Source organism: Colletotrichum destructivum, chromosome 8 (genome assembly GCF_034447905.1).
Source record: "Colletotrichum destructivum chromosome 8, complete sequence".
Taxonomy (NCBI): domain Eukaryota; kingdom Fungi; phylum Ascomycota; class Sordariomycetes; order Glomerellales; family Glomerellaceae; genus Colletotrichum; species Colletotrichum destructivum.
In genome coordinates, this window is record NC_085903.1 from 2,673,238 (window position 1) to 2,692,206 (window position 18,969).

Consider the following 18,969-nt stretch of genomic DNA (forward strand, 5'->3'; position numbering starts at 1 on the left):
CGGCGAGGGGGGGGATGGATGGATGTTGCTGGGGGGGGTCCAGGCAGATATGACGAGGGTGTGTTTGACACGTTTAGCGCACACACGTCTTGTTGAGAGAGTCTTGACGAGGGGGGCGGGGAGCAAGCCGAGGGAACATCATCTCAGGGAGCCGAGGGAATGTCGCTTTCTGCCCTGCCACGCATTTTGCTTTTCCCTTTGGTCATTATTCGTCACGGTCATCATTGCGGTGCTTTGAGCTGGGCTGCGGACGGGGCCGGGCGCCCGGGGGGGAAGAAGGGGGTTACACCGATGGAGGAGAACTCCACCGGGCGCCCACCTCGCGGCAAAGCCGGGAAGGCAAAGGGCAAAGGGCAAAGGGAGGAGAGGGACTCGAGGATAGGATGGAGGGAGCGTGAACTGAATGCGGAAGAGGCGAGGAGAAGTTGGAATCCAACCATGAAGAGAGAGAGAGCGCGCGCCGTTGGCACTTTGGTGGATTAACAGATACTTACCGCAAAGAGAGATACGGATACGGTGCAACCATCACACCACAGCAGCACCGCCGCAGCTGGTGCCCGCCAAGCCCCGTCGCCATGTCTGTCTTCTTATCAGTCTGCATGCTCAGCGTCAGCAAGTTGACAGCCTCTGCAGAACGCAACAGGACCAATTCACTGTGCCACAAGCCGCACGGCGGGGGGAAGAAATGAAAAGAAAGACAATGACGAGAAGAGAGATGGGTATCCGTGTGCTGGCTTGACTGGACAAGAAACTGTGATCCAACACCCGGATCGGCGTTCGTGTGTCCGCGCGCCTTCAGAAACAGCCGAACATGCCAAGGGGGCGCATCCACGCCCCAGACATGGCACGACGGGGCTTGCGCCTATGACGAACGAGAGACATTGGCTCTAGTGACGATTCCTGTCTTGGGTCCCAGCCTCCCGCGGCGCCACAGAAGGGACAGGCTTAGGTACACGTTTGACGCCAAGGGCTGCCCATTATCCGATGGGAGAAGAAAGGGGAGATAGAGAGAGAGAGAGATAGAGAGAGGGATAGAGAGAGAATGAAGCTTGCAACTTAGCTTATTGGACAACCGGGGCTCGCTCACCAACCAGTTCCAGGGAGATTTTTCCCGGGAGAAAACAGGAGTGCGCCCCTGACTGAAACTGGTGTGAGTTGCTTATGTGAAGAATCGAGATGCCAAATTCCAGTCCGGATCAGGCTACACTCACTACACCCCATCTTCACAAAGGAGGAGCGGCAAGGTTTATGAATAATTTTTTTTTCAATGTATTCGATATAGCGAGATGAAGAATATGAATGATGCTGTGTGAAACCCCGTTTTCCTTCTGGCCCGTTATCCAGCAGGGATTGAAATCTGTGTGTGGTTTCTTGCGCCGCCTCCCTCCGCATCCCCCGCCCGTAGTACGTTGTGCGTAATTCTATACTGATCTATGTGCAGTAGTTACAGGCATTACATTATCGTAACAGTCATCTTTTTGTACGTCTGTGATGTGTGTTTGTAGTTATGTGTGTGTGTGAGAGTGTGTTTGTGTGTATGAGTGTCTGCGGGTGTCGGCTGTGCGTGTATTTCAAAATCGCTACTGCGAGGGGAGGGCCCCCTGAGCCTGTGTCTGCGCCCTGATATGCCAGAGTGTTGGAGAAACAGAGCGGATAACAAAATCCCCCCAAGTCTCCATTCCACAATTCGAGATGGAAAAAAAACAATAGTAATGGAGCAAAACAATCTTTAGTAGATGAATGAGAGCACAAAGACGAGGATGGTGTAGCCCGTGGTGACGGTCAGCTCGGTCTCGAACCAGGCGGCCTGGCCGCCAAAGGCGATCTTCTTGCTCTGCTTGGACGGGTGGGCGACAAAGGTCTTGGGGTCGCGGTCGAGCAGCTGCTCGCGCTCGGGCATGTTGGGCGGGTCGATGGCGTAGGCGATGGGGGTCCAGAGCGAGCTGCAGATGAAGATGAAGGTCAGGGGCGGCCAGAAGGCGTGGGTGATGAGGCACATGAGGGTGTCGCGCAGGTCGTCGTTGACGTAGAAGCAGCGGTACGACGTCAGCACGACGCCGACGAGGGTCAGGTAGACGAAGGCGAGGTGGAAGATGGCCATGTAGTTGATAAGCACGCCCCAGAGGCGGCGGAACATGCCCTTGCGCGTCTTGGGGTCGCGCTCGTTGAGGGCGGAGCCGAGCGAGCCGGTGGGCTTGAAGGCCTGCGTCTGGCCGCCGAGCCAGGTCGGCAGGATGAAGGACCGGATGATGCAGAGGGCGATGTAGGGCGACATCCAGAGCTGGTAGCGCGACCCGCGCTGGCCCGTGTGGTAGCCCGCCGGGATGAAGAGGGCGAACTCGCAGAGGCGGTTGGTGATGGTGGCGGCGAAGCACGCGCGGATCAGCCAGCGGAGCTGCTCGTAGTTGGCGTAGGCCACCAGCGGCTTGCCCATGACGAGGATGATGGGGATGGCGAACATGGACAGCGTCAGGAGGATCGTGTACAGCGACAGCGTCGCGTACAGGAAGCCCGAGAAGCGCTGGGCCGTCGTCATCTGCTTCACCTTCTCGCCGTAGAGGCAAAAGTTGAGCTTGAACGAGGTGTCGACGGTGCCGATGGCCCAGCGGGTGCGCTGCTTGAGGTGGCCGCCGTAGTCCTCGGGGACGGTGCCGAACTGCAGGGGCTCGTGGATGTACGCCGTCTTCCAGCCCTTGCCGAGCATCAGGGTCGACGTGGCCACGTCCTCGGCGAGGGAGCCGAGCGGGAAGTTGCCGATCTCGTCGAGGGCCTCGCGGCGGACGCAGTAGCCGGAACCGGTGCACCAGGCGACGCCGAGCGCGTCCTTGATGGGCTCGATGACGTGGACGAAGAAGTCGAGCGACTGCGCCAGGGGGTCGGACGGCGGCGTGTTGTAGAACAGCTGCGGGGGGCACGCGAGGGCCACCTTGGGGTCGATGAGCATGTGAGGCAGGATGGCACGGAGCCAGTCGCGCTCAGGGATCTGCGGGGTGAGAGAGTTAGATTGATGTTGATTTACATGAGGCGGGAAAGTAAATGGTGTTTGTTACAGAAGAGGCTGAAAAGGAGGCGGAAGTTTATTCATGTCCTTTGAAGTTGAAAGGGGGGGGAGGAGTGAGAGGATGGTGATATGTGTGAAAGCATGACGGAGAGGGGGTTGACAACATACCATATCAGCGTCGAGAGCAGCCATAAACTGGCCAGCACCGCCGGGCATTGTGTGGACGTAGTCGAGGGCGTAGTTGAGGTTACCGGCCTTGAAGTGGTGAGGCACGCCGGGGTACTTGGGCCGGGCCAGGTAGAAGACGTTCGGGTAGGTCATGGCCAGGGCGGCGATGCCGGCCTCGAGCCCGGAGGACTTGCCGTCGTCGCAGATGATGACGCGGAAGCGGTCCCGCGGGTAGTCGACGTCGCAGGCGGCGCGGGCCGTGTCGAGCACCAGGTCGTCCTCCTCGCCGCAGCACGTCAGCAGCACGTCGACAGTGGGCACCTCGTCGCCCATGAGCCTCAACTTAGGGCGCTGGCGCTTCTTCATGGACCACATGGTCCAGATGTTGTGCATGATGGACGGGATAGCGACGGCGACCTCGACGGCGATGAAGACCCAGGCCTGCGCGTAGATCTCCTTGGCCAGGTTCTGCGCCGAGATGACGCAGTAGATGCGGAGGCCGAGGTAGACGAGGTACATGCCCGTCGCGAGGATCGTCAGCAGAGGCACCAGCCGGAAGACGTGTCGCTTCCAGCCCTTCCAGATGTCCGAGTCGTCACGCTTGTGAAGCCGCGCGATCTGGTCGCTGCCCTCGACCCATTCCTTGGCGAGCACGGGAGAAGCCTGGCCGGGGAGGAGGTTCTGCAAGCTCTGATGGCTCTGGTTCTGTTTTTCATTGTCAGTGGGCTTATTCGTAACGAAAGTTTTGTCATTTTGAGCGAGGTAACCGGAGGAGGGGGGGAGGAAAAGACTGGACGAGTTTTTTTGTTGTGTTTTCCAAGAAACACACGTCGTTGCGTACGTACCATTGGGCTGTTGGGCGTGGAATCCGTCGACCACGGATGCCTCGGCGGAGGCAGATGGTCGCCGTCGAACGGCGTCTGCATGCCGCTCTTGAGTGTCGGCGTCGCGGCTCTCGAGTCGACGGGCGTGTCCATGCCCGAGATAGACGGGCCGATCGAAGGTGCGCCAGCCATGCCAATCGAGTGACGATTCGCCCAGCCGGGAGGGCCGTAGTCGTCCCCGGCGGAAACGGCGTGCGGCTGCTGGTACTGCTGCTGTTGCTGCTGCTGATGAAACTGGTCCTGCTGCTGCTGGTACGGCGAGTTCGCGTTGTTCGTCAGGGCGCGTCCGTAGGCCTCCTGGCCGGCGTAGCTGGGATCGGTCTCGTACGGGTTGTGGCCGTTGTGAGTGTTGTCGTAGGGGTTCTGCGAGTACTCCTGGTATTGTTCTTGGTACTGGTTCTGCTGCTGGCCGTTCTGGTACGGCGGCTGATATTGGTGCTGGTGAGGGTGGTGATGGCCTTGAAGAACGTCGATTTCCACCATTTCCCCCTCAGGTTGACCCTGGCCCTGCTGGCCGCCGTGTCCCCTCATCATGGCTGCCGTGTTGCCCAACCGACGGTTGGAATGAACGAGTGAATAGCGTGTCTAGGGTGGACTCAGTGTGTGTGTTTGTGTGTGTGTGTGCGTGTCTGCCGAGGACGCTCGAATGTGCGCAAGAGGCTGGTCACGGGTAAAACAGAAACGATGGTGGTGCCCGCGCGTCTCGGTCTCCCTTCTCTCTTTTCCTTCTTGTTCTCTCTCTCTCTCCCGCCAAGTTCAGTTCAAAGACTGAAGGGTTGTTGTAAAAACGAATGTGGGTTGGGTGTGGTGGGTGATGTAAAGGGAAGAAAGTATTATGTGTGTAAAGTTAAGGAAGAAAAAAAGGGGAATAACAGTCGACCCGCTTAGTACATGTAGATTGTGCTATGCAGTACACACATGAGCTTCGACCCAAGATGTATGTCATTGAGCAGCACAGCGGCAGTAAGAGAAAGCTTGCACAGGCGCGCCAACACGGACGCTTCGCAAGAGGGGAGGGGGTGGGAGGGGCGGACTTGGTTGGACTGGCTTGACAGACAGGAGGAGGAGGAGCAGGATGCCAGTCGGGTCTGGGATAGAGAGAGGGAAGGGGGTGTACAAGAAAGAGCCGAGCCAGCTGCTTTTCTCTACGTCGATAGGAGGGCCTGACTTCTCGGCCAAGAAGGGCGGCAAGGCAAACAAGCAGTCAATCTGGGGGGGAGCAACAAGACACGCCGACGAGGCGTCTAGGTCCAGGAGCTTGCTTGGAGGAGGAGGGGACAGGACCTACGGACGCCGGACAGGCCAACAGACACAGACAGCGGACGCGCACATCAAGAACATGACTTGACGGGAACCCACTCGGACTCCGCTAAGCCTCACTGCCATGATTACGATCCGACATGAGCCTGACGTGATTAAAATTGGGAGGTCCAGGTTTGGATGGAGCCCACATCATCGGCTTGGCCAGTCTGGGTGCATCTGTACCTGTAGTGTGGAACTGTTGATGGACTCGCCCCTTTGAATGCGGTCTGTGCCATCCGCCCCTCCCTCCGGGGTCCCGAGATGCGAGTGGCATTTTGTTCCCTAGAGCATGCTAATGTTGCCTCCAATGACTTTCGGGTCGGAGTTGGCACTTGTCTTGCTTTTCTTCTGGTTGTGAAGGCCTTGTATGTGTGAGAACCAGAAACCGGAGAGAGCTTGAATGACTGACTGACTGGACGACTGGCCAAGTTGAACTCGATATCGACATTGAGAGAGAGACAGCCAAGCGCTTGCTTCAACAAACCACACCACCAGAAGGAAAGGGGGGGAGGGGGGAGGGGGGAGGGGTGCGTGTTTACCGTGGCGGAGGGAGGGGGTGTATGGAAGACATGCGGCCGGACACCGGGGAGCAGGTTAGCTTGTCTTGCCCAGCAATAAGCCATCAATCAAGCCCGCTCACTCGAAGCCCCGAAGAGTTCGAGGACCGGTTCATGCCTGGTTGGTTCATCCCGCCGCCGCGCCGTTGGTTTGTTGTTGTCCCCCCCCCGGTCCCTTCACTTTTGGTTTATTTTCAGCACGTCCTCCCTCACTACCTCCCTCCGCCAGCCTGCCCGCTTCGCGATTTCCCACCCAAAAGATTGGATGTTTCGGCGACAAGTTGAGATGGGACTCGCAACCAGGACACAGGTGGGGGGAGGGCCGAGCGAGAGCAGCCTCCGCTAAAAACCAAGGGGACATGATAGTACAGATAAGTGTAGTGTATGTATAGTGGGCGTTAGTAGGGAAGGGGAGAGACGAAAAGGAAAGTAAGGGAAAGAAGCGATCGAAGCCGTCAAATGTCATGAGGGGGCCGGGCGGCGACCTGAGGGAGTTACTCCGTCTTGTTCCCTTTCCTTTCCTTCACACACACACACTCTCTCTCTCTTCCGCTTTTTCTTGCCTACTCACTCTGCAACGGATCCAAGAGGGTCTGAGTGAGTGGGATTGTCACTGAGAGTAAGAGTGTCACTGAAAGCGAGAGTGAGAGGCAGCAGCTCAACGCCTGCTGCTGTGCCTCCCTTTCGGCGCACCACCCCCCCCCCCTCGCACGCCGTTGAAGTGCTTCTGCTGACTCTCCAGTTTTTCTTTTCTTTTCTTTTTTTTCCTTCTTTTTTCCTTTTACAATGAGTGGCCCCCGAGTCCACAGTTCGGATGACATTTCTCTCCAATGAGGGACATCCCAGGACTTCCCTTCCCATACAGGAGGACTCGCCCACGCCCGCACGGGGTCATCCTGGAAACGTCGGCCAAGCCCGTTCATGGGCAGCCCGGTCTCTCATGCACTCTGCCATGGTGCTCTATCCACTTGCAGGGCCGTTATCTTCATTAATCCCTGTTTTTTATTTTCATTTTTCTCGTGTTCTAGAAATGCGGATCTCATTGGACGATGCACCATTTGCATGGACGGGCAGTATCCGCACTCGAGTTGCGCTGCACTCTATGCTGGAAGGGGTGACGCCGGCACATTGAATGCGCTAAGCCAGGGGCCGGTTCCGATTTAAAAGCAGAACCTGCAATCGTCGATTTTTCTGATCCGAGGTGGATGTCTGGTTGGCTCGAGCCTTGGGCTCTCTTTTGGAGTCTTGTCTTGGTGTGTGGGATGGATCGACGTGGTTGTTTGAGCCGGAGCGTTCGCCGATTCCCCCAACATGTGTGTAACGGCCCAGGCGTGAACCGGCGAGAGCCCGCCCCCCGCCCCAAGACTCCGATCCTTTTCGTTTCGGAGGAAGGGGGGGGGTTTTCATTTTACGATTCGAATAGCCTATCGACTTCCGACCGGATTGTTTGACATTTGGGGTGGAAGAGATTGGATGGAAAAAGGACGGGCGGGAGACTACGGATGGGATGGTGATGTAAGAAGTACAGTAGAAGAGGAGGGGAGAAGGGGGGGAGGGAGAGGACGAAGAAGCACGAACTGGGGCCAAGGAACCGCGAGGTAATTTACACTCGCTGCACCAAGTCCAGCCTCCTCGGGGTGGCGTGCGCTGCGCCGCCTGTTGGGAATAGGGGAAAGGGGGGGGGGGGGGGGAGAGGTTCTTCTTCTTCTTTTACTTGTTCTTTTGGTTCTGGACCTTTCATTCAACTCGTTTGCCCGACGTGCCGCAGTTCTGCATCTTTGACCCTGACTCTCTCTCTCTCTCTCACTCTCTCTCAAGTCACTAAGCTTTGCCCCTGCTTGCCTGTTGAATCACAGAGTACAGGCTCTTCTTCCTTCGCGAGGCTTGGTATTGACCGGACGAACCTCTCTCTTGAGTCTCACAGCGACTAGGCCTGCCTCGGAGAGTTTACACACGCCCCCCCCCCCCCCCCCCCCCCCTCCTTTTTCTTTTCGGCTCTCTCTCTCTCTCTCTCGCTCACTCCAAGTCTCTCTCCCCTGGATACCTAACCTACCTGCACGAGTCGAGGCCCGCGGTCCGCGTCCGCGTCTCCCCTAACATACCCTTTAACCTTGCCTGACCTTGATTTGGAGCCTTTCCCCCTTCCTTACCTGAGCCTCCCACCCACCAACCCACCCGCCGCCTAATCGAATTCCCTTTACCTACCTTATTGTACCCTAAACAAGACTTTCTGACTGTCGCCGCCGCCGACGACGACGACACCACTCTCGCTTCCCTTTTGCATGTGCTTGCTGCGAATTGTCGTCGGATTTTCGCCTGTAGCTTGAAGCTTGCTTGTCCACATCCCCCCCCTTCCTCCTCCTCGTCCCGACATCCCGTCATCGTCTTATCTCCGGGTGTCAACAGACCGGACGACAGGCAGAGCGCAAATAAAGACTTCACATATACACACTCGTTTTTTCTGTTGCCGTTTTTTTTTTTTTTAAGATCCCTCCCCCTTCTCGTTCTGGTCGGTTTTTTTCTCCCACAATGCCTTTCCTCGGCTTCCGATGGGTCGTCAACTTCGTGTTGCTGGCCGTCCCCATCGGCGTCACTCTCGGCGTCCTGATGGGACTTGACGCCGGCAGAAGCGCAAATGGCGAGAAGCCGCTCTTCACCGAGCCCGACAACCCCGGGACGATCCCCAAGAACAACGGCATCACGCCCATGGTTTCGTGCGACAAGGCAATGGGTCTTCACCCTCTGTCCAAGGGTCAGGAGTACACACGTAAGCCTTCGCCTCCCCTTGCCCTCTCTTTTCACTTCCTTCTCGTCGATATTTCCGTCTTGCTTTCTCTCCTCCGCCTCTCGATTGCGCGAATGGGCGGCACGGACCGGGAAGACCACACGATGCAGGGCAGCAAGCCTCTACCGCTGGGCGGCGGGAGGGGGGGGGGTGCTCGCGCACGCCTGTCATCTGAACTTGTTGATGCGTGCGTCGTCTCTGGCACGGGAAACCACGGGCTTCCGTGGTTTTTGTTTCTATTTGTGTGCTGTCAGGTTGGCATGCAAGCCGGGAGCCCCCCAAAGCAATTCCCTCCAAATGTTTTTTGTTTTGTTTTGAGTTTCTTGCTCCCTTTGCATGACGAAGCCCGTCTGGGCGTCGCAACCTTCTTGGGCAACAGTCAATATTTCTGTGCCTCTGCCGGCGCGGAATATTGAATTCAATTCTTGGCCTTTGCCTTTGCTTTCCCAGAATACACCTACCCAGCATGCTGACGACTTGTTAAATCTAGTGAACCCGAACCAGTGGGGTTGGACCGAAGGCACAGATGGTGCACTCTGCATGAACGTACGTCAACTCTCGATACAAACCCCCTCCATCACCAGTCTACTTCGCATCGCGGGGTTACATTTGTGTGGCCGCCACGTCGGGAGCTGTGTCTCCCTGCTCAACCTCCCTATACATACGTCGCCACATGTAACCCGGCTTTCAGCCTCAAGCTTCCCTTCGTCAAAGACCACGCCCCGATACCCAGAGACACATCATGGCTAACCCGTAACCTCGTTCCCCGTCACAGGTCACCACGTTCAACAACCAGACCTACGCGACCGACTTCAGCGCGCCCGAGTTCTACGTCACATGGCGCTACCCCCGCGGCCCGGAGACGCAGCCCGTCCACGCGTTCCCCAACATCAAGGTTGACGGCAGCATCCTCCCCGTCTCCCTCTCCTCGTTGACCAACGTCGACGTCGACGTCGAGTGGTTCTACTCGGTGGGCAACTACACCACCGGCGGCACCACTGCCTCCTCGACCGTCGCCGCCGAACTGGAAGAGAATGACACCAACACCAACTGCGCCATCGACATGTTCCTCGACGATGACAAGGAAAAGTCCAAGGACAGCACCAAGGCCAAGTATGAGATCATGGTCTGGCTCGGCACCTTTGGCGCCGCGACGCAGCCCATCGGCTACCAAGCCGGCGCTGGCGTCATCACCACCGAGACCATCAACGGAACGACCTTGTAAGTGTGTCCCTTTGCATGCCTTCTCCCCCCCCCCGATCAGAGGAAGTTGATCGATCCGCTCCCCACCATGGACTGTGAAAAATAAAAAATAAAAACCCCTGGAATAATCACAAAGTCATATCCCACGCCCCTGACTAACATGGCTTTCTTCGCAGCGAACTCTTCTATGGCCAGAACAGCCAGCAGCAGTACGTCCTCACCTGGATGTCGACGGCGCCGGTCCCGCATTTCGTCGGTGACCTGGCCCCCCTCATCTCGAAGCTCACCACCATGAACCGCGCCAACTTCCCGACGACGGCGACCTACATGGGCTACATGGGTCTCGGCTCCGAAGCTCTCTCGGCCACCGACGTCGTCACCTTCCATGTGACGCAGCTGTCTATGGAGATTAAGGCGTCTTCTACGTCATCGTAGGAGTAACTACATTACAGACAGTCCCAAAAACAAAAATGAGAAAAAAACAAGGCCAAGGCAATGGTAATGTGTACATTGGATATTGGACCATTTCTTCTTATTTTTTTCCCATTCCAAAGCGAGCATTGATATCTAAACACACTAGACTAATGAACTTGGGTCGGCGGGGGCCAGTGGGCAATCTGGGATCATGATGACATATATTTACATCACCGTATTCTGTTTTTTTTCTTCTTCTTCTTTCTGTATATACGCATACATATTCATTGAACGGGAGTTTCGTGTACCGCACAACAGCTCTTTAACGAAACAGCTTCTACCAGATGAGCCCGGAAAGAAGCCCGATAACGAATCGGAAGGACTTCCCTCGAGTCCTTGATTTATGTGATTCTTTGATGTTTTTCTCTGTCGTCATCTCGCTTGGCTTCGTCTCAGCAAGCTCCCAAACATCCCCGCACCAGAAGGGAAGCCCGCGCACGCACGCTTGCACGCACACACACACACTCAATCAACTTTGCCATCCAAACCTCCAATGGTAAAAGAGACCTACCCCCCGGGACCCGCGGTCATGAACCCACCTTACAGCTCCAAGCGAGACAGAGTAAGCAATAACCGCCGAGGCTCTTTGGGGGGGGGGGTGAAGGTGACGGGTGGATCGGGGCTCTGTCCAATAGGTAGGGAGACCCGCGTTGCTCGGCGTCGAAATATGCCGATTTTTTTTCCTGGTTACTGCTCCACTGCACAATTACCAGAAATCCTGCGCGGCGAGCGGACCCATCCATTGCATTCGAAGAAGAGGAGGGGGGGGGGGGGGTGGGCGTTGGCAGGAAAATACCTGGCACACAACCCGGCAAAGACGCAGGTACAGGAACGCACAGTGACAGGGACCAGCCGGGCGTAATTGTTGACAGGGCTGTGGTTTGCAGGCCTAGCCGCCTTGGAAGTTCTTGGAGGAAATCCGTGCGGAAGGGCAGAGGGGAGGGATGGGAGACACAAGGGAAGGCCTTATTCGGATGGAAACCATGTGCCCCCCCACCAGCAAACGACGTCAGAATGGCCCAGCCCTTGCTCGGGTGTGTTACGCGTAGATGGAAAAAAGGCTGGCTCTCTATTCGTAGGGGTTGAGCGGCGACACCAAGAGGGGGAAGAAGAAGAAGAAGGGGACGAGTTTTCCAAGGTTGTGTGTGTGTGTGTGTGTGTGTGTGTGTGTGGCCAGTCAGTAAGTCAGTTGTCAGCTTTGCCAACCCGGGCTGTGCTTGGTTCAGCGCGGCAAGTCACCCACACGCAATAGGGCGGGCCCCCCCATCCAGGTCCAGGTCCAGGGAGAGGCAAAGTGAAAGCACCGAGAACGAAAGAAACGGATGGTCAGAACTTGACATCTCAAGGTTTTCTTTCGTATTGCCCCAGCGGATAGTCCCTCCTCCTCCTCCTCCTCCTCCTCCTCCTCCTCCTCCTCCCTCCCTCCAGTGGAAACACCCAGAAGAGGGAGGAGTTTGGGTTCTGTCAAACATGCAAGCCGAGTCAAGTTCGTCATCCGTGTCCAAAATGCAACCAGACAATGTCTTGCCCTCGCATTCCAGAACCTCCTCCTTCTCCTCCCGTCCAGCTGCGGTGTACCCGCAGATCGGACGCGCTTCTGCGGGCCCGTGTTCGTGGCTGTCCCCCATAGCCGCCCGCCCCGATAAATAGCATGAATGGCAGTACCTATATCCGTACGACGACACGAGGGAGTACGGCGTCCTCGAGTCAATTCGCATTCCGCGGGGCCGCCCCCCTCATGTTCAGCTAGGCGATGCAACCAATCAGCCTAGGCCACCCACTCACTGGGCTGGGGTTGTGGCCAGCAGCAGGCGATCGGTGATGGTTGCCGCACAACTGACATTTTTTCCGTTCCACAAGTTCGGGTGGGTGGAGGGGAGGCGGGCGACTGAACGGCGGGAGGAAACCCGGATGATTCTACCATGCGCTTAACTGCCGTTGTTGACTATGTGTGCGTGTTGCCATGGTCTCTCTATTTTCGGTGTAACTAAGCTAAATAATCAACTACCTGGTTGACGGTTGTTTCTACGCACGCGCGACTTGAAGTTGTCGTCGGACGTTGGCACGCGGTTACGATCCATGTTTTTGTCTGTTGCCGCTGAACGAGTTCAACAACATGGTCAAGAGACGCTAGAGTCCTCAACATAGAACAGCTACGAAAATGGCTCCAAATTCTACACTTTGCTTCCTCGGTGCAGACGATTACCTCCTTTGCGAATGCAAATTTGAACAACCATCGGTGCCTTTTTGCCCGTGGAACCCTCAAGTCTAGACAAGATAGTGTGAACCAGTCCATGAAGGTAAAGACTTGAGTCTGATTGTCTGAGGACCTCGAGATTCTCTATGTGGAGGATGGATGTCTGCGAAATTAGATCTTCGAGATCAGGTCTGCGAAAGTAGGTTTTCGAGCTTTTGGAACAATGACTCTGAACTCTTGCGTCCAAGACCCGCGCGGGTATTGTATCTACAAGCAACGCATTTGCCCTTTTCCTCCATCTTCTTTCCGCTGCTTTCTCGAATGAGCTAAACCAAAAGATTTCAACATTTTGTAACTGGTCTCTCTATCCTACTTGGCTTAACTTGGAAACCTCCGTCGCTTGCGGATGACATCTTCTTACAGGAACTTACCGTCTCATTACGTCTATCTCAGGCAACCGGGGGAAAATAGAAGGCACGTGTGGTTTTCTCACTCCTTTTCACAACGCATCTAGTACGTTAATCTTTGATCATCCTTCGAGATAGACTTGATGATTCGATTTGCGTGTCAATTCATGCTACTCTTTTAAATCATATTCTCACGCCCCCACCGATCGACCTAAACCAGGTAGGTGACGCCAGCAGGCACTTGGCGATATCAATACCAACTCGGTCATTGGAGCTTCAGAAGTGCTATGAGAGTATCATCTAGATGTTAGCGGCGCTATACAGATTGAAGAGGTTAACTTGAGGTAGGTCTGAATCAGTGAGTATATTTATCTCTGGCCTTCCTTCCCTTATAACTAGGGAGAAGCAGGCTATTATATAGATCTCAGGACTCCTGTGGATGAGCTCCGAGAGGCTATTGATGCCCTTGGGCCCAATTCCCCAGCTCTTAGCAGGTCTGGCGAGGCCGCCCGTATGCCTTGAGTCATCCATTCCAGGCTCCGAATCGTTCAATTCCTGGATAACCGGTGATACCCTACTGGCTGGACTTCTACAAAAGTCGAAGAGAGTTTCAAAGCAGTGAGTCCATACAGCCCCTAATCGGTCTATACTAGGCCTTAAACTTCTGCGCAATCTCACATTCCAAGAGAACATTCGGAAAGACTATATCATTTAGAGACACCCAGGCTTAAGTTTTTTTGCTTCTATTGAATATACCACTAAGTCCTAGCGACGTGTAGCCTCCAGGTGAAATGACATACCTATGTCAAGTCTCACCGTTAATATACGCAGTCTTGTTCTTTCTGTTCCGTTGGTCATAGTGGTTCTGAGAATATGGTAACACCCAAGGGACAGGAAAAATGAAACCCTTTCCCACCATTGCGTATTTCCAGGGAGTTCAATCTTGTGACAACCCAGCAGGATAAACGTGATTCTTTACTTCATTAAACGCCGTAAATAACTCCTGAGACTGCCAACTTGGTGATGAGACAGCAACAATGGCAGATAAGGTCAACGAAACTGAAAGTAATGTAAGGAAGGCACTCAATATATGGTATGGAGGTAGAATGTCAACGAAAGAAATAACCCGCGTTCTTTCTGTTCTTCTGTAGATAACACGGACTTTCATTTTCTGAAAATGCTCTTCCCGTTAAGCTTTACCGCGGTTAGAACATAAGTGACTTATCAACGTCTGTAATGATACAGCAGTCATCTAGATCTTCTGCTGTTCATCGATACTCATAGTGACTAGGTACGCTAGATCATAATGTCTGCAGCTGTATAGCGCCTGAGAATGGAATTCACAAAGGCCGTACGTGAATCGAGTGTGAAGGTATTGAAATGAACAGAACCCCCTAAAGAAGCATTTCAAGCGGGTACTCTATCTACAAGACAGATTGCCTCTCCAATGTTATGTGTTGGACACACTGGTGTCTACTTCCGCACATTTATTATGGAATCCTCGGCCACGTATCCGAGCTACAGAAACTCCTGATCGTCGAGCTAATAGCTGGATTCATCAACAGAGATAAGAAGCATCTATGTCGAAACTGGCAATGTGGCGTCGTGAGCTACCAGGACAAGATCGCTGCTTTGTTGATACTTTATCGCTCATTCGGGACCCGTGTTTCTTCAGCTTGTAGAATATGAAATATCATGATAATCTTGTGTATACTCATAATACGACGCTGAATGATTCATCTTGAAAGATCAGACGGCTCTCAAGAGCAGTACACAGATATACTTAGCCACCGCCAGTACGTAGGCTAGATTTCGAAGTGGGATCTCTCGAGAGGAGAGGTAGAGCCACACTGCCCCTTTACTGATTAAACTTATGTTATAGATACGATTGGAGGGATAAAGAAGTTGCACAAGTGAGTAGTGACGGGGTCGAATCGTAGAAAGAGAAAGTGCATATCATGACGTTACCAATACCCTGACTTCTTAGATTCTAGAGGCGGATTTATAGAATTTGATTCTTATGTCGTTCCAGAATATGACTAAGAAGAAGGCGTCTTAAGAATGTTGGAAGTTGATAACAGCGTAATTGTACCCGAAAGAAACATACAATAGTTTTGTTATAGTCTCTGGAGACGTTAAACGTTCTCATGCTACTTCTACTTCAGGTAGAAAGTGGTTCTGGGGCTGGACCAGTCTCACACAAGTGTTAGCATTCGATGTCGATAACCGGCCAGCTGGATTTATGTCCAGTACGAAAACTGTAAGAATTCTAGATTGAATATTGGCAAAGAAAACGGATCCAACGGGTGCCTGCATCATGATTATTCGCGGTCGCCAGGGTAGTCAACGTAGTAGAGTACCGCTTTATGTGAGTGCCAGAACTTCATCTTTCCTAACATCGCTTGAGTAGCTGCGATTTGTAAGTATTGTGTTAGATATCAGTGGGAACTACCGCGTTGTACTTCAAATCACTTTCCAAAATTCTGTCTCGACATTCTCGTATTTATGTGTAAAGGTCTCTAGCTTTGTTGGCGCTCCAGTAGAACAAGACCCTTTTGTGTAAGCCTGGCGCATGACACGATTTTTCTAATAACCTGCTCACTTGGAGATCGTCACCGCGGCATAAACTCTGGCAAAAGTGTATTGTGTAAGAGGATCACGGCCGCGGAAAGAGAAGAAAATCAAAACATAGCAGGGCATGATTGGCACGGTTGACTGGAACAAACCACGGGCAGGGTGATTCTGGTAAGCACAGAGCCACCCGTTTCCCAAGAGATCGGATGAAGACCAGACCGAGATTCGAGCGGAGAGCCAGGCAATGCGCAGACCGCCCACCCGCCTTGGCATATGATCCCGCTCCAAGCGGTCTAGCCTTTTCAGACGGACGCGACCACGAAGCGGGACGTGGCCTTGGCCTGTGCAGTGCCGGCAGATATGATCTTCAGTAGAAGGGGCAGTGTGACGGGAGCACCGTGGAGGATGAACGTCCTGTCATCTGGACTACTTCAGATGGATGGTTACCGAGCCGAGTCAGCGGTCGGAAGTTCGGCGAGGTCCTGAGGCTGGGGAGGCTTGGGGAGATCATTTTATGCGGCGGTAATATGGCATTAGGCAACGAGGTAGGGCGGAGTGCCTGACTCGATTGGAAAATTGGGGGAGAGCGGCTCTCCTTTTGAAGTGCTGATTGTGCTCACGTCTGCCGAGACCGCAGGCCGAGACCGTTTTCGGAGGGCTCCGAGGCAGAACGGACCTTACTCCCAGGTTCTCGGAGACCCGGACACTGGGGCTAGCATGCTGATAATAGCAAAGCCCAAAAGTCAAACCGTCACGAGGCATCGCCGTCAGAGATCGACACGGGGCAAAGAGGCACGCAACGGAAAAGCTGGGCTGTTTTCGATCCACGGCACGCAAAATTTCGCGTCTCCTGCCAAGACGGCATGCCTCTATCCCAAGATGACAGGAGGTGTTGCCCCGGTGCCCTAGCCAGAGAGTTTCGAAAAACCAGCACAACATAGAAAGAAGATCGCTAAGAAGCACGGATAAAACACGATCTCTTGGCACTCGAGGCTGAAAGGGAAGAAAGAAAGAAAAGATTCTCTCGCCCTGTTTCGAGATGACGGACCTGGGTGCCAGAGAGGAGGGCGGCGAAGAGGGTCGAGAGGCCGCAAGTGAAGCCGTTCGGAGCTGAGCGAGACGCTTGTCAACCGGGATGCGAGGGGTTGGAAGAAGGCAACCCCTGCTTTGTTGCCCAGCTCCTCCTATTGTCTGAGAAGCACGGCACAGAATGCTCTCATCGTAGATGGAGACCTCGCAGAGCCCAGCCCAGAAAGGAGAGTCTGCTGTGGCGTTTGGGTCGACGTCGAGACCAGTTGGGTTTTGCAACCGTCTCAGGACCCCTGGTGAGGCTGTTTGATCGATGCGATCTGATCTTTGGGGGAACCGGGCTTTGGGCTCCAGGCTGGCACAGATCCCTGCGAGACCCCGGCTCGTGGCTGGACCTCGAGTGGCTGTCCCGTGAACTCGTCATTCTTGGTAAGTCTTCACCCAAAGGGCAAGCAAGCGGTAATTGAGCCAGGATGCGGCACGTCTTTTTGCCGGACGACGGTGTCCGCGGTGTGTGCAGCTGGGGGTTGCATTCTTGGGTCCGGACCATGGGCTTCCCAGGCTGGCGTCGCATTGGTTTGCGATGCCACCCACACCAGGCTGGCTGGCCTGCTGATCCTCTTACTCTTAGACTAAGCGTCCCCAGGCAAAGTGGCTGAAGCGGTGAAGCCTAGCAGAACGGCAAGGAAAGGGGAGCGAGGGGGCTCGGAGCTGAGCGAGGAGAGCAACTGGTGTTGAGGCGGGAGCCAAGAGGGGATTGACAGCTGCCATTGAAGCGTCCAAAGTCAATCAGGATCAGCGGCAGGGAGAGAGCGAGCCACCATCCTCTCTGGATGAGCAAAACATGTTCGATGCTGCTGAGTAATCGACGACTTGTTTCTCGTTACACTCGACTTACCAAAGACTTTCATCATCGTCCAATATCATTTCACGGGTAACAAGAACAGATGGGGGTTATCCGGGGGAAAGGCATGCAGAGAGGAGAACCAGAGCCGCGGACTCGAGTTAATTAATTGGACCTGTCAACAGGGGAGAAAAGCTGGGAATGATCAACTGCCGCCCACAATACAAGCAACGGCGATAGATTGCAGCTTGATTAACTGGCCACCCACCCAGACGTCCGCGACACGGGCGCTAGGGATCTTATTCTCCCCCTTTTAATTTGTACCCGTGGTTCTTCATGAGCTTAATAATGCTTCGACTCGTGCGAGACTCGTCAATCTGGTAACGTCGCCACTCATGCTTTTGAAGTTGTTCGTTTGCGATTGGGACGCTGGCAGTTCATCGAAAGGCTCTTAATCGAAAAGTCCGGTGCCCGTCGGCGTCTACAGAGCCTTCGAAACCACTCCAGTGTCGTGCCGTCTCCTCCTCGGCGGCAGACGCATTCTCCAAACCGTCCAAGCATCACGTCGCAACATTTTCTCACCCCCTCGGCCGAAGCCGGGGGACCACATCAGTCACTAGGCCACAAGCCAAGCCGTAACTTCATGCCCTGCAATGGTGGAGGCACCGCGAAGATGGTGGATAAATCTCGCGATGCCGCGTTTGAAAGTGTGCCGGGGTAGTTTTACCGCGCTGGAGACCACTGCCTTCTTCTGCCGTCTCCTAAGACATTGGCCTAGGACATTGGCCATACCGCCCCATCGAGAGAGACACCAGAGACAGAGAGGACAAATGGGGAGAACGGACGGCTGCAAGGATCTTGTTACGCTCGGCCTGCGGGGGCGTTGAAGGGGGCCACGCGCTAACCCCTGAACGGTCATCTGGCACGTCGCTGTCGTGCAGAGACCCCTTCTCGAATCCCTTCGCCTCCAGATGACCCATGCTGACGGTTTCCTCTCGTCCATCTCACCTCTATCCTTCCGTCATCTGGACTACTCCTTGACGACCAGACTGGATAGTAGTCTGGACTGAACCGCGGTCGACTCGACTTAACCCGGCCACGCTCGGCCTCTTGGTGGCATCTGGGCGCATTATGAAGCAAGCATGAGCTGGGTTGCAAGGCACCTCCATGCCCCCTCGGCTGGATATCCGACCAAAAGGCGAGAGACTGGATGATAACGCACATCCGGTAACCCCATGCTCCCTGACGCTAATCCTCAACTTGGCGACATGAGACAAACTCTGCGTGTGAGGCCAGTTGGGACGACACAATTGGGGAAGGCATGGCACCATGCTGTATCTTATCCTAATGATGCAGTATGATCGTCGCTCAAGGGGGGGGGGGGCGGTGGTCGGTGCCTTTTGGTGGCCCAAGGGGACTGACGACTTCGGGGTGTCGTCCCATGAGCGAGCTGTTTACCTGGCCGACGATGGCTGAGCGAGAGGGCAAAAACCCCTTGCGCCTCGGTACCGGCCAAATCGGATGGGATGGGCGAGGAGGATGAC

General features: G+C 54.7%; 2 protein-coding genes across 2 annotated transcripts; one reads left to right on the forward strand and one right to left on the reverse strand.

Moving 5' to 3' along the window:
- Positions 1–58: 58 nt before the first annotated feature.
- CDEST_12666 (Putative glycosyltransferase 2, nucleotide-diphospho-sugar transferase) lies at positions 59–4,885 on the reverse strand. Its single transcript, XM_062928822.1, has 3 exons — positions 4,015–4,885; positions 3,170–3,874; positions 59–2,983 (listed from the first exon to the last, which is right to left on the reverse strand). Exons 1-3 carry the CDS (start codon positions 4,585–4,587, stop codon positions 1,730–1,732), a joined length of 2,532 nt encoding a protein of 843 aa, XP_062784873.1. The 5' UTR covers positions 4,588–4,885; the 3' UTR covers positions 59–1,729.
- A 3,214-nt stretch (positions 4,886–8,099) lies between these two features.
- CDEST_12667 (Putative glycoside hydrolase family 12, glycoside hydrolase family 11/12) lies at positions 8,100–10,627 on the forward strand. The gene is made up of 4 exons (XM_062928823.1): positions 8,100–8,679; positions 9,188–9,243; positions 9,473–9,918; positions 10,077–10,627. The coding sequence occupies exons 1-4, from the start codon at positions 8,442–8,444 to the stop codon at positions 10,333–10,335; spliced, it is 999 nt and encodes a 332-aa protein (XP_062784874.1). The 5' UTR covers positions 8,100–8,441; the 3' UTR covers positions 10,336–10,627.
- The last annotated feature ends 8,342 nt before the right edge of the window (positions 10,628–18,969 follow it).